This window comes from Trichosurus vulpecula, chromosome 1 (genome assembly GCF_011100635.1).
Source record: "Trichosurus vulpecula isolate mTriVul1 chromosome 1, mTriVul1.pri, whole genome shotgun sequence".
NCBI classification, from domain to species: Eukaryota; Metazoa; Chordata; class Mammalia; order Diprotodontia; family Phalangeridae; genus Trichosurus; species Trichosurus vulpecula.
This window is the reverse complement of record NC_050573.1, coordinates 78,354,337-78,369,351: the sequence shown is the minus strand read 5'-3', so window position 1 is coordinate 78,369,351 and position 15,015 is coordinate 78,354,337. Positions and strand designations below refer to the sequence as shown.

At 46.5% G+C, this 15,015-nt stretch overlaps 1 protein-coding gene across 1 annotated transcript; it reads right to left on the bottom strand.

The window, feature by feature from the left end:
- Window positions 1–1,289: 1,289 nt before the first annotated feature.
- Window positions 1,290–14,693, bottom strand: PGLS (6-phosphogluconolactonase). The gene is made up of 5 exons (XM_036768611.1): window positions 14,312–14,693; window positions 5,077–5,184; window positions 2,319–2,420; window positions 1,921–2,061; window positions 1,290–1,637 (listed from the first exon to the last, which is right to left on the bottom strand). Exons 1-5 carry the CDS (start codon window positions 14,612–14,614, stop codon window positions 1,500–1,502), a joined length of 792 nt encoding a protein of 263 aa, XP_036624506.1. The 5' UTR covers window positions 14,615–14,693; the 3' UTR covers window positions 1,290–1,499.
- Between the last annotated feature and the right edge of the window lie 322 nt (window positions 14,694–15,015).

Below are 15,015 nucleotides of genomic sequence, written 5' to 3'. Positions count from 1 at the left end.
ATTAATTTTTTTACATGTAATCGGGAAATATTTAACAAAAATGGTTTTTAAAAAGAGACTGTGGAGGGTGAAGCAAAGAAAATACTGTATTGGGTGTCAGGAAACAGGACTTCTAATACCATCTGGCCAATTACTAACTATGATCTTGAGCAAATCATTTAACTTCTGAATTTCATTTTTTTATCTATAAAATGGTGATATTACCTACCTCAAGGAGTAAATTGTACGGATCAAATGAGTAAAGTGTTTTGAGAAAAAAAAAACTGTCCCTTGATGAGGTGTGGGAGGTGGCAGGGAGGAGACAGAAATGACTCCAAGTTCGAGAGCATGGGTGGGTGACTGAGATGATGGAGCTGTGAAATGGATTAGAAAAGGGAGTGAGGAGGTGGAGGGTAGGTCGAGGCAGAGGACAGTCTACACCACTGGAAATTTTGGTCTTTATCTCTCTCCTGGATTACTGTAATAGCATCTTAATTAGTGTTCCCACTGGCTGTCTCTCCAATTCATCCTTCATAAGTTATTAATCTTCCTGCTGCTCTGACCATGCCACTTCCCTGATCAGACTTGCTGTAGCTCCCTATTGCCTTTACCATCAAATACAAACTTCTTATCCTGGTATTCAAGGCTCTCCAGACTGTGGCTCCAATTTAACCTCCTAGCCTGATTTCACACTGGTCTTCTCTATGCACTCTCAGTTTCAGCCAAACTGAACTACTAAATGTTCCCCAATCTTACCTGTCCTCTCTCAACGCTACGTAACCCCTCCCCACCATCTCTCTCTATTCATGTCCTTTAAGGCCCAGCTGAGGTTCCCGTCCTTTATGGGGCTTCCTTCGTCCTCCCCAACAGCTAAGAGTGATCTTGGTCTCATTCACATTTTTTTTTTTTTGCTCTCTTGTCTGAATGCCTAGCTCTCTCCTCATCCTCTTTCTTGCACCATTAAGTATTTATTTAGAAGCTGCAGACCCCTTATTGGATAGGGAGCTCAATGAAGGCCAAAACTATGTGGTTTTTCATGTTATTTCAATCTCTTCTAGAACAATCCCCGACTCAGAGGGGGCACCTAATTGGGGTTTGCTGACTTGACTCTAAGAACTAACCCAATATGGCTGCATGAACAAAGCAGTGACCGGGTGTCATCCGATGGAATAGAACCTTGAGGACCTTCTCTGGGAAATGGCTAAGTAGCGCCCATGAGAACCTGTGCCACTGGCCAGCCAGGAAAGTCACCCACCACAGAGTCATCCCCCCCATCCCTTGTCACAGACAGTCAAGAGTCTAAGAGACAGTTTCAGGGCTTAAATTCACATTTTAATATTGGGTGGTCACACGAGAGACCGTACCCAGTTTATGAGCCTGCTCTCAGGCTCACTCCCTCCCTCCCCAGGAGAGAGGACTGCTGCCCCACACCCACTGGTCTTTGTAAAAATATCAAGAGAAAGACAAGAAAGCAGTGTGCAGAGGTCAACTCTGGGTCTGGCACATCTGGGCCCATCTGGCTACAAAATGGAATGCTTCTCAAATGGAATGGTCAGCTCTTTTGCTGCGGCCTCATCCAGGAACCAGCACAGACGCCCCGTGTGGGGCTGCACAAGCGCAGCAGGAAGTGGATTCTCTTCATCACCTTCCAGGATCCGCTGTTTCTCCATCCCAAGAGAAAGTGCATGAGGGCCAACCCCACCCCCAACTCCCAGACATTTCCCAAGGCCAAGAGAGGGAACATTAGGGCACCACAGGGTCCTTCCCCTTAACCTGGGCCATTCAGACATAGGAGATCCCTGACGTTGCCACTTTGAAATCTTCCCACAACTTACCCTGGAAGTACCCGTTCCCATCCCCTTCTAGGGACAGCCCACAGTCAGATGTCCTCCCAAACCCATTCCTCATTACCATCACAGAACACAAAACTGTGGCTGTTACCTTCAAAACAGCCGCTTTGCTTTCTCCAGTAGCCACAAACACAACCATTCGTGCTGCATTCAGTACAGGCAGAGTGAGGGTCACCCTCTCAGGGGGTGGCTTTGGGGAATCACTGATGGGGGCCACAATTTTTTCCTTCTCCTAGGGGAAATGAGTCCAAACAGCAAGAAGAAATCAGATAGTAGGAGAGGAAGCAATTCATGGCCCTCAAACCAACTCTGAGCTTGGAATGCTCTTGGCCCTCCCTCCCAAACCCCAGCAGGCACAGAGCCTGAAATGGGGCTGATTAGCTCCGACCCCATAAATCTTGCTATCCTGGAGACCACCACCCAGCCCTAGGCTTAGCTCAGCAGTAGCCGGTATAGCCCAGCTCAGCACCACTACCAAAGCTGGCTTACCTGCAGGAGGGGGTGATCAGGGAAAAGGGAACACGTGTGCCCATCAGGTCCAATACCCAAAATCAGAAGGTCAAAAACTGGGATTGTATCACCTTGAAAGGCCTGAAGGAGAGGAAGATAAGAAAGGCCACCCCCGCCTCAGTCAGATGCCCAGCCTGGCCTCTGCCATGTGAAAGGCCTTTGCTTTTGTGTCCACAGACTCTGACTAAAGGCCTGTGGTGTCCCAGGAACAGAGTGGGAGGAGAGACAAGAGGCTGAGACACTTCGGAGCCTGAACGCAGGCTTTTCCTGAATCCCCTTTTCTTCAAGGGGCCTTAGAGCACTTTTTAGACCTCTCATATGAGACTTACAACTCTAAAATTGGGACTGTGGCATTATTATGATGCCTGCTCTAGAGAGAAGAAAACAAAGACTCAAAGGAGGCAAAATAACTGGTCATGGGGCTAAGACATGACAAGGGCAATGCCTTTGCTTCTGCCAGCCCCCTATGTCCAATACTTTAGCCACCACAGCATGGCCACAGCAGAGCGGATCCATCGCCACTTCTGTCCTTGCAGGGCTAGGTCACTGTGCATGTTGGGCTGGGCCTCCTCCTCAGGCAGGGGGCTTTTGGAAGTGAGGAAGTTTCTCTCCTTCCATGTAGGGGGGTCCTCACGTGGGGCCCATGCAAGATGTGCTGCTGCTGCTGCTGCTGCTTCTGTCACACAGCCAGGTATGCTCGGGACACAGCCATGTGGTTAGTCCTTCTCAAAGAACCAGCTCTTAGTTCTATTTATCATCTCTATGGTTCCCTTTTCTCCATTTCATCTACTTCTCCTTTTTTAAAGTTATTGATTCTCTACAGGGTATTCTTAAAGTCTGGATACACAGGCAAAAATGCATATTTTCAAGAAATGAAATGAATGAAAATTTCAACATTTTATTTAACTGGAGTATTAACAAATAACCTCTCCAATATGATTTCCATCATTTGTGATGCAAAGGTTGATGCGCTTTGCAAGATTCACATGAACTCAATGCAATAACTCCATGTTGCCGCCAATTTTAGCACATTCACTCTTTATACGTTCAATCAAGTGTGTTACATCTGTGATTTTCATTGAGTACACCTTCTCCTTTGGCATACCCCAGAAAAAGAAGTCAAGGGGGCTAATGTCTGTTAATAGTCTAAATATTTTAAAATATGCATTTTTGCCTATGTGTTCAGACTTTAGGGACACCCTCTAGTTTTTTTTAAAAACTGCATACTCAGTTCATTAATCTCCCATTTCTATTTTGTTAATGTATATTATCATACATTTATTTTTTTTTCTCTGAGGCCTGTTTTAGCTACATTCCCCCAAACTTTGTCTTACTGATACCATTCTCTTCCACATAGCCATTAATTATTATGATGATATGTTCTTTAACCCAATCATCCTTCAGGATGCCACTATTAAATCTTCATTACGATGGAAGATCTTTTTCCCGGCTATCTTCAAAGATTATTGTTTGGCATAAAAACCATGAAATTTAGCTGCTATGTGCTTTGGAGTTTCAAATACGGGGCTTTTCCTCTGGAGGTAATCTGTGAATTTAATCAAACTGTACTTAATTTTCTCCATTCAAAAGTTCTGGGCAGTCTTCTTAGCCTATTTTCCTACAGTGTGAGATTCTGGATTTTTAATTTATCCTCTTCTCCTGGAAGAGCTATGATTTTTAAGCTATCTCTGTATTTTAAGTACTCAGTACTTGTATCTCTCTCTTTAATGTAAACTCCTGGAGAGCAGGGACTATTTCCCAACAGCCAGCACAAAGCAAGTATTTAATTGATGTTTGCTCATTAAAGGTCAGATACTTTGACTTTATGTGTACCTTCAATTGTCTTTTGTTTCTCTTTTGCCAAATTTTCTTCCATTTCTGCTTTTTAAAAAATTCCAAATCTGTCATTTTCCATTTGAGAACCTCTATTTTTTTTAGCTGAGCAGTTGGGGTTAAATGACTTGCCCAAAGTCACACAGCTAGTACATGTGTCAAGTTTCTGAGGCTGGATTTGAACTCAGGTCCTCCTGACTCCAGGGCCGGTGCTCTACTCAATGCGCCACCTAGCTGCCCCTGAGAACCTCTATTCTTCTTAGAGAGATTCACCATGATATTTTCTATGGGGCAATCCCCCACTGGGGAAAAGGGGCAAGGTCTAATATGGATCTGAGTAACACTAAAGAAACAAACAAATCAGACCACAGAGGTCCTAGGGTTTCTCTGCAGGGCCCAAATCCAAAGGGCTGGAATGGAAGCAGGAGGTGGGTTGCAGGAATGGAGAGCTTTTCTAGGGAAATGAGTATAGGGAGTACGAGGGAGGCAACTATTTGATTCAACTTGTTTCCTCAAAACCTTGAAGCACAAGCTTTATGATGATGCTAGGTGCACAGGTCAGGCCAGACGGGCTGCAAATACTGAGTGATATCCTTAAGTACTTCAGTCATCTAAGGTTATTTCATCAAAGTTTTAAGATGGGTTTTTTCCTTATTATTTTGTGGATTCTATACTAATTATTCCAGATTTGGTTCATTATTTTCTTTCTTTTGATAACTGTTAGCCATGACTTTGTTCACTACCTGCCTCACTATTACTGAATTCCATACTTCAAGAAGTCACTTCTCCATTCATACCCGTGTCCCCATGTAGAGCCCCCTAGGGAAAGGAAGCCTAAGTGAAGGAATGAGCAGTATACAAAGGCCATCCCTGGGCTCCCCCTGCCCTAAGCCCCACTACTCACTTCTCGAAGCTTCTCTGCGTAGTCTGCGGCAGCCTCTTGCACTGGAAGTGCAGGGTTAATGGTGATTACCTGGCTCTCTGGGATGGGCAGGTTGGGAAGAAGATGAGTCTGTAGCAGATAAAGGAAGAAAATTCAACCTTACCCCCACATCCAGGGCACAAGAGCCAACCACTTATGTCCAGTCTCTAATTCCCTGCCTCTCTAAGGCAGGAACAGTCTATCCCTCCTCCATTTCTGCTAACCCTCAAGAACCTACTTCCCAGGCCCTGATGTACCAGAGATTTGACTGTACTCATCTTGCTTTAAGAAGAGAAACTTACTGTGGGGGTAACTTCCACAGGCTCTATAATCCGGTCATCACTGAATGAATAAATTAAAAGGCATTCATTAAGTGCTTGGTGCCAAGCACTGTGCTAAAGCACTGGAGATAAAGGTAGAAAAAACAAGACAATCCCTACTCTCAGGGAGCTCATAATAACTAGGGAAGACAACGGATAAAAGGGAGTTCAGCAGCAAGTCTCATGGCATGTTCTGGAAGTCCTAAAAGAATAAGGAAGGAACAAGAGGCAAGGTCTAGGGTCCTTAGGCTGCATCAGCTGGCCAGTAACATCGGGGAAGGGGGAGAGAATGTCAAGTCTAGAGGGCATAGAGGCAGGAAGACGGTAAGGCCTGGAGGTCCTCCATCTCATCAGGAGGATTTGAGTTGGTGGGTTCTGGGCTGCCCAGAGTCAGGGGAGGGGGAAGGGTTCTAATCCCCTTCCTCCCAGGGAGAGGCTGGCCTCTTCCTGGGGCCTGAGAAGCCCACATATGGGGGAAAGGGCAAAGAAAAGTCAAAAGATTCCACTTATTTCTCACTTTGGTCTTTTTATGCCATCTACGGCCTTTCCCCATAGTTCCTTCCCGGCCCACCCTCACTCTCCAACTCAGTTGTGCTGGCAAGGTCATAGACTTAAAGATTATTCTCTTCTCTTAAAACTCCTTCTCCTTCTCCTTCCCACCCCCCCCCCACCCCTATCCCCCACAAAACCAAACCAACAAAACTTGAGGTAAAAGTCTGGTGGGTTGACATTGATGGAAAAACTACCAATTCCAGGGCATGTATATTCTGCAGTTGGATACAAAGTGAGGATAATCACAGCTGGTAGAATCCTTACCACCAGTTCCCAGGATGTCTACTGGCACTGGTACGGAGCCCACAGGCAGATCACCAGACTTAATCCTCTATGCGCTAGGGCTCCCTGGGCATGGGATGGCAGTCAGACCTCTTGGTATACTACTTCTGCTAGGGCGCACAGAAAGGCAGGCTGGTTGGTCTACAAATCCCCTGAGTTGTTACTGATGGCAAGAATTGGGATATTCAAGGGCAGTCAATAAGCATTTATTAAGCACCTACTATGTACTAAGCAAGGGAGATACAAAAAGAGGAAATACAGTCCCTGCCCTCAAGGAGCTCACAATCTAACGGGAGAGACAAGTACAGAAATGTGTGCAAGCAAGCTATATACAAGAGAAACAGGAAATAATTGAGAGGGAAGGCAGTAAAACCGAAAGGGGCTGGGAAAGGCTTCCTATAGAAGATGAGAGCTTAGCTGGGAAGTGAAGAAGGCCAGGATCCCGAGATAAAGGAGAACCTTGCAGGCATGGGGGGCAGCCACAGAAAACTCCCGAGGCTGAGAAATGGAGCATCTTGATGGTGGAACAGAAAGGACTTTTGTGTCACTGGATCAAAGAGAAGGTGGCAGGAAGGGAGGTGTGAGAAGGCTACAAACTGACAAGTGGGGAGGTCAAAGAAGGCTTGTACGAAGTGATGCAGAACAGAGAAAGTGATACTCTAAGTAATTTGGGAAAGCAAGGAATAGTTTATTTATCAGATTTGTGGAAAAGTAAAGAATTCATGACCCAACAAGAGATAGAGAGCATTACAAAATGCAAAATGGATAATTTTGATTATGTCAAATTGAAATGTTTTTGTACAAAAAAAGCCAATGCAACAAGAATTAGGAGGGAAGCAGAAAATTGGGAGAAAATCTTTGCAACTAGTATCTCTGATAAAGGCCTCATCTCTAAAATATACAGGGAGCTAAGCCAAATATATAGGAATACAAGCCATTCCCCAATTGAGAAATGGTCAAAGGATATGAACAGGCAGTTTTCAGAGGAAGAAATTAAAGCTATCTACAGGCATATGGAAAAATGCTCTGGATCGCTGCTGATTAGAGAAATGCAAATCAAAACAACTCTTAGATACCACATCTCTCCTGTCAGATTGGCTAATATAACAAATCAGGAGAATGATAAATGCTGGAAAGGATGTGGGGAAATTGGAACATTGTTGCATTGCTGGTGGAGTTGTGAGCTGATCCAGCCATTTTGGAGGGCGGTGTGGAACTATGCCCAAAGGGCTATAGAAATGTTCATACCCTTTGACCCAGTAATACCACTTCTAGGGTTGTATCCCAAAGAAATCACGCAAGCCGGAAAAGGACCCATATGTACAAGAATATTTATAGCAGCTCTCTTTGTGGTAGCCAAGAATTGGAAAGCAAAGGGATGCCCATCAATTGGGGAATGGCTGAACAAGCTGTGGTATATGAAGGTGATGGAATACTATTGTGCCATAAGAAATGGGGATGATGCAGACTTCATAACAACCTGGAAAAACCTACATGACATAATGCTGAGTGAGCGGAGCAGAGCCAGGAGAACGTTGTGCACAGCCACAGATATGTGGATTCCGTGAGGACCAACCCTGACACACTGCGCTTCTCTCAGCAACCTAAAGGGGCAAGGACAACTCCAGGGGACTCACGATGGAGAATGCTATCTTCATTCAGAGAAAGAACTGCGAAGTTTGAATACAGACTGAGGCACACTACATGCTCGCCTTTTCTGCTTCTCTTTTGTTTTTGTTTTTGGGGTTTTTTTTTTGGTTTTTTTTTTTTGGTTCTGTTTCTTCTTTCTCATGATTCATTCCATTGGTCAAAATTCTTCTCCATGACTTGACTAGAGCATAAATTAATTCAATGCGAAGTTATACATGACAGTTATATGAGACTTCATGCCGTCTTGGGGAGGGAGGGGGGAGGGAGGGGAGAAAAACTGGAACTCAAAACTATGTAGAACCGTGTGCGGTAAACTAAAAATAAATAAAGAAAAAAAAATGTTTTACACATTAAAAAATAATATAACAAAAAAAAAAAAAAGAACAGAGAAAGTGTATCACGATAAAAGCTGCCAATGTTTCAGATCGATTTAAGAAAGTGTGCAAATCTCATGTAAGCTTCACAAAAATGGTATGGATGGAATCAACCCTAAACTACAGAATGAATGTAGCAATGCCCAGTGGTGGTGCCAGAGGCCAAATATGTAAGACAATTGACACAGTGAGAAGACACCTGGCTCAGGCTCACCTAGTAGCGAGGTCTTGGGCCTCAATTTCTTCACCTGTAAAAGGAGGGGCTGGCCTCCACTGTCCCTTCCTGCTCTGGGCCGAGAGCACTGTACATGCCGCCAGATACAATCAATGTGTTAGCTGGTTGTGCTTAACTTTTATTCTTTGTTATAAAGGATAGGCCTGCGGGTAGTAGGGTAGAGATTACTGGGAAGTGATTGCTGACTTAAACAAAAGGCATTCCTCCCTTTTTGGTAAAATCGGAGTTACTATGGGTGTGGGACACCGAAGACAAAGTCAAACTTGGTTGATGCACTGGCCAGTTTTACTGAACTTCTTTTTTTTTTTTTTTTTTCAAATTTATTCTTTGTTATAAGGAATGACTAGGATACAGGAAAGGTATCCATTGGGAAGGGGGAAAGGAAGGGGAGAACAAGCATTTCTATAGCATCTACTATGCATCATGTACTGTGCCTTAAGCACGTTATAACTATTTTCTCATTTGATCCTCACAAGAACCCTGGGCAGGAGCTGTTCCAGTCATCTCCATTTTACAGTGGAGAAAGCTAAGGCAGACAGACGTTAAGTGACCTGCCCCGGGTCATGCAGCTAGTGGGTGTCTGAGGGTGGATTTCATCTCAGGTCTTCCTGATTGTGGGCCCAGTGCTCCATCCACTATGCAACCAATTAAAAAAGTTAATAAAAATAAAATAGGCATCAACAGTCATTAAAATAAGTTTGCATATACCACTAGTTAGCATTTAGGCTATTTATTGCTGATTTACAACCCAGTTTCAATTATCCAAATCAGATGATAATATTTAGGCAAGTGTTGGTCAGGTATATCCTCTTCAAAAAAGACCCGACAATAACCAAATGAATCTTAACATTCATACAGGCCATTGTTGTTGTTGTTGGTACAGGTACTACAGAGCCTTGAAAGCCACACCCCTTCACAAAGACCCTGGTCACCACCCGTTTTGATGGGTGCATCAGGTGAAGGCCAATAGAACCTGGTGATATCTGGGCTTCTCAGCTCTGGTAGTCACAATTCCCCATTTGTCTTTTTAATGAGCAGCACCAGGATTCCCCACTGGAAGATGAACCCCTCTTTACAGGGGCTATCCCCAGCTTGGTCAGTGAGCAGATCAATCAGTCAAAAAGTGTTTCTTAAGCACATACAACGTGCCAGGAAGTGGAATGAGCACTGGTCACATAAAGACAAACATGCATATGTGGTACCTGCTCACAAAGAGCTTAGGGGGAAGCCATATGAACACATATCATATATACACACACACACACACACACATATATACACATATACATACACACACATATACATATATATATGTATGTATGTATGTATTTACATTAAATATAAAAATTAATACAATTAGTCTGGGAAATGAGAGGGAGTACACTTACAGCTGGGGGGCAGGGGGGAAGGCTGCCAATACATGACCTGAGTCCTGAAGGAAACCAGGGATTCCAAGAGGCAGAGGTGAGAAGGGAGGACCACTCCAGGTCCTTACAGGGGACACCAGTGCAAAGAAAGGAGATGGAGCATCCTCTGTGGCACAGTAAGTAGTCCAGTACACCCGGATTATAGTGTGAAGGGAGGAGTGATATGCAAGAAGACTGGAAAGATAGGAGAGAGAGCTAAGGAGAAAAGAGACTTAAACATCATCAGCTGTCTGTACTCTATCCTACAGGCTGCAGGGCACTGCTGTAGTTTACCCGAGCAAGGCAGTAATGTAATCAGACCTATGCTTTAGGAAAATCACCTTGGCAGCTTTTGGTGTGGAAGAATTGCAGTGGGGAGACCATATGGGAAGGACGCTGTTATAACAGTCCTGGGGAGAAGCAGTGAGGGCTGAACCAGGGTGGCAATTGTGAGTGGAGAAGAGGGGATGTACAAGAGAGATGTACTACAGGTAGAAATGAAAAGATTTGGTGGCTGACTGGCTCTACAGAATGCATAAAAGCAGGGCGTCATGGATAATGTCAAGGTTTCAAATCTGGCTAACTACAAGGACGGTGGTATCCTGACAGTCATAGGAAAGGTCAGAAGAGGGATGGGTTTTGTGTGGAAAGACAATGAGTTCTGTTTTGGACTCACTGAGTTTGGGATTCCCATGTGGCATCCAGCTGGAAATGTCCAACAGGCAGTTAGTTGGTGATGCTCCGGACTAGGAATGGTCTTTACCAGACTGCCAAAGAGGTGCACGGCACAAGAAAAGTTAAGGACTTTTCTGATCTACAAGATGGTCAGTAGTGTAAAGGAATCACAATGGCATACAAACATAAGAGAAATCATGTGCAGCAAGGTGGTGCAGTAGAGAGAGCACTGGCCCTAGCATCAGGAGGACCTGAGTTCAAATCTTGCCTCAGACACTGTGTGACCCTGGGCATGTCACTTAACCCTCTTTGCCTCAGTTTCCTCATCTGTAAAATGAGCTGGAGAAAGAAATGGCAAAACGTTCCAGTATCTCTGCCAAGAAAACCCCAAATGAGGTCACAAAGAATCGGACACAACTGAAACATTCACTCAACAATACTGTCAAATGCTGCAGAGAGATCGGAAAGGATGAAGACTGAGGAAAAGCTATTAGATTTGACAGTTAAAGTATTGTTGGATGCTTTGACAAGGGCAGTTTCAGTAGAGTGACAAGACAAGCAGCCAGACTACGAAGGGAGGGGTTCCAAAGAGAGTGAGTGGAGAGGAAGTGGAGGCAATGAATATAGCTGGTCTGTGGAAGAAGTCTGGCTGAGAAAGGGAGGAGAGATGCAGATGGTGAGAATGGGAAGATTGAGTGAGGTTTTAAGGATGGTTGAGATTTGGGCATGTCTGCAGGGAGCAGAGAAGGAATCAGAAGAAACTCAAGATCAGAGTGAGGAGATAATAGTGAAGGCAATCTGTGGAAGATAAGAGGGGTGGGGGCAGCTGGTGGCACAGTGAGCAGAGCACTGGCCCTGGAGTCAGGAGGACCTGAGTTCAAATCTGGCCTCAGACACTTGACACACTTACTAGCTGTGTGACCTTGGCCAAGGGGGGGGGGTGGCCACTGCACCAGAGGCTGGACTAAAGGAGAAAATGGTTGGAGATGATGTCGAGGGGTTGTAAAATGAGGAGGAGGGGTTGTTAGATGAGGAAGAAGGGAGAATAAGGGCTTCCTGACAAATCCAGGATGTTAAGAGTAGAGTGCCTGGGAGCAGGCTGATCAAACAACTTCTATTGAGGGGAGGGGGGTGAAAGAATGATTGCTCTATCTCACTTCCATTTTCTCATTATCTCATTTTCTGGGAACAAAACGCAGGAATGTTAGGAGGTGCCAAGATCTGGCTGTCTTAGGTAATGCATGGGGAAGTACTGGAAAGAGAAGATGACCAAGCTCCACATCAGCACAACAATATTGTTTGGTGACCAAAGTGAGCATCCATCAATTATTCTGACTACCAGTGAGACAACACAGGCTCTCTGGATACTGGCACTCTCAGTGAAATTCACAAAGGCCCTCCAGAGTCTCCCATAAATAAGAAATAACCAGTTTAAAATTAAGAGTCAGAAATGGGTGGACCATGAGGTAGGGTGTGAAAAGTAGTTACTCTGGGATGAGAAGGGGTGGGGGAGGAGGCTTCTAGAAATACAATTACCATGGGTGACAGGCAGCCCAATTCATAGGTGACCTCCTGCCAGGATGGATCTATGTGCTCAAGTGGTCAGGGTAGGTTGGATTCAACACTAGTGAATTCAACAGCAGCTCCATGCTCTCATACCATCACACACACAATGTACTCTTAGCCAGCAGGCTGGAAGAAAGTTTGAGGGTCCAGCAGCATTTTGGATACATCCAAAGGCAGGACCTGATGTGCACACCCTTCCTCCCTAGATAACCCCAGGTAGGTTGGTAGTCTTGCCCATCCAGGCTAATTCACCACAGGCAAGTCAGCCAAACTCTTAAAAGTGATCCACTTGGGTAGGGATATTACAAATCAGGTCCTGACATGTATTATGTCTAACACAGTTTCTAGTTCATTCTGGAGCCAACAACTCTACTGGTAAAAACTTCTGCTAATCAGAGTGTCAAAAGTCTTCTTGAGCTCCCAAAAGAAGTCTTATACATCCAATATGGGGCTATTTTTGGTGGGGGAAGGGGTAGCTCAATAGACAATCTGTCCCACAAGATGGGATATCAAAGAGGCTACCTTCCACCATGTGTAATCCTAAATTGTAGATGTCTAATTAACGCTGGAGCACTAACCTTAGGAGGTGCTCTATCTACCCAGCAAAAGAACTGAAGCTCTAAGTACTATTCGGGACCAAGGTTACCAACTGATTATAACATAAATTGGAAGGTTGAAGCCTTTAGAATCATAAACATGACTTCCATCACAAGTCTGGGTCAACTGTCAACATTGCCCAGTCCCTAAAAGCCCCGTGAGACTTTTGCAATATGGTCAGATAATTTTCCCGTAGTCAGCAGCAGGCTGTCATCTTGGGAGCCTGGCAACAGCTTCATATCCTGCCAGGCCATGGTCAACAAGTACAAGTCAGGTTGTATAGAGTGTTGGTCTCTCAATGAATCAGGATCCCAATGAACAAACATTAAAAGTAAAATCCAAAGTACTGAGACAGAAGTATGAAACCCACTGCAGGAATAGATTCAGACTACAAGAGTACCAGACTGGGTGGCAAGATACAGGGAATACTGGGGAGCTGTTTGATTGAACCTGGCTCCCCAAAACTTGGGCTTCTTATAATAATTACAAGTGTTCCCCTCCCTGTTGAAGTGTTGATATGGTCACAGGATACATCCACTCCTGTTCAGCTGTACTGGTTAAGATTTCAGGTATGGCTAGTTATATAGAGAATATCACCCTTATAAGGAGGTCACGCTCTAAGAATGATTTTCTTCATTATAAGCAAGTCACCATAACTCCTCGTGTCCAGTAAAAATCCAGATCCCGCACCCCTGTTTTAATAAAGCCACTCCCAGATCCCACATCCTGTTCCTTATGACCAGGACACACTAGAGAGCCTAAGCCTCCTTTTTATAACCCAGAGCACCTTATGACCAGGAACAGGACCTCTGGATCAGGCAGTTAAAAAAAAAAAACAAAAACCCAGGTCCTGAGAAAACCTGCTCAGCTTTGGAACTCTTCCTCTGGGTGGAGTTGTCTTGTTTGGCAAATGGAATTAATGCACCATATCTAGATGGCCAGGACCATCTGCGCTCCACACTGCATCCAGGCATCTTGTCATCACCCTTGGTGCATGGCCGTGGCCTACTCCCTGCCTCTAGCTCGGAATTCAGTGATCAAATCAGGCCACCATACTACCCCAGTGCCCGGAAAGGGCGTGTCGAATGACTGTCCTAAAGATCATGTCACCGTCCCAGTGATTCCGTGCTTAATTAACAACGTGTTGACTGACTGACTGATGCCCCAGATACTCCTATGCCTGGCCACCGCTCCTCCACGTGTGTAGTCTCCCGAGATGGGAATGTAAGCTCCTTGAGGTCAGGGGCTCTCTCACTCTGGTATTTGTATCGGCAAAGTGCTTGACACACATGAAGCATTTAAAAAATACCTTTTTATTCATGCCTTAGGACCAGACTACCCTAACTGCACCCTGGGTTTCATGAGACCGGGGCCCTTTAGACCCCACGCGGCCATCAAAGCCCCCTTTCTACCACCGGGGCTCGGGACATGCCACACCCCCCTCCCAGATCTGCACAGAGCCCAGAGGCGCGAGCCCCCGGCCCCCCCCCCTTTGTAATGAGGTCACCCTCCCTTTCCAGCCAGGCCCCTCCCCCCCGCCGCCCTCCTTCCGCCCCGCACCCGGTACAGGCCGAACGTGCTGTCCGCGTGGTCGAAGGGCACGAGGCGCTCATCGCAGAATCCCAGCGTCCAGTGCGCGGGGGCGGCGGGCCCGGAGGGGGCGGCGGCCGCGGGCAGTTCTTGAGCCAGCAACTGTACCAGGCTCCCGCCCGAGAGCCCGAGTGAGAAGCGAGCCCCATCCCCGGCACCCCCGGCCCCGGCCCGGCTCTGCGCCGCCCGCTGCACCACCAGTTGCGCCAGCGACACGCCCAGCTCCTGCGGGCTCGGGAACACCGAGATGAGGCGAGAGCCTGACCCCGGCATCGCGGCGGTGACGGCGGCGCGGGTGCGGGCTGGAGAGCCGGCGGCGCGCGGCGTGGGGCGTGGGGCGCGGCCTCGGCGCCCGGGCGGAAGTGGCGCCGGGCCGGGCGGAAGGGGCTGCACAAACGCTTCCGCTAGTAGCCGACCCGCGGGCGGGCAGCCAGCACAGCTCCTCCTAGGGAGCAGCCTCGGTGCTCGTACCTGTGTCGGGGAGGCACTGACCCGCTTCTGGGGCGAGCACCGCGGTCACCGCCTGCAAAGCTGTTGGGCACCGGCCTCCGCTGCTCGTGAAAAGGCCTCAGAAATCACCTCTCCTGACCCTCACTGAACAGGGGCCCCGGGGGCGCTTCTCAAGAGACGGGCGGGAGCGGCTCACCCCCTCGGGGACCCTCGTCCACCGTCAC

Excerpts from the sequence above, each read along its gene's own strand:
- PGLS (XM_036768611.1), bottom strand. The coding sequence starts at position 14,614 with ATGCCGGGGTCAGGCTCTCGCCTCATCTCGGTGTTCCCGAGCCCGCAG. Across the intron at positions 2,421-5,076 it reads ACGCAGAGAAGCTTCGAGAA|GCCTTTCAAGGTGATACAAT; the intron begins GTGAGTAGTGGG and ends CCTCTCCTTCAG. Across the intron at positions 1,638-1,920 it reads GCAAAGCGGCTGTTTTGAAG|CGGATCCTGGAAGGTGATGA; the intron begins GTAACAGCCACA and ends ATGGAGAAACAG.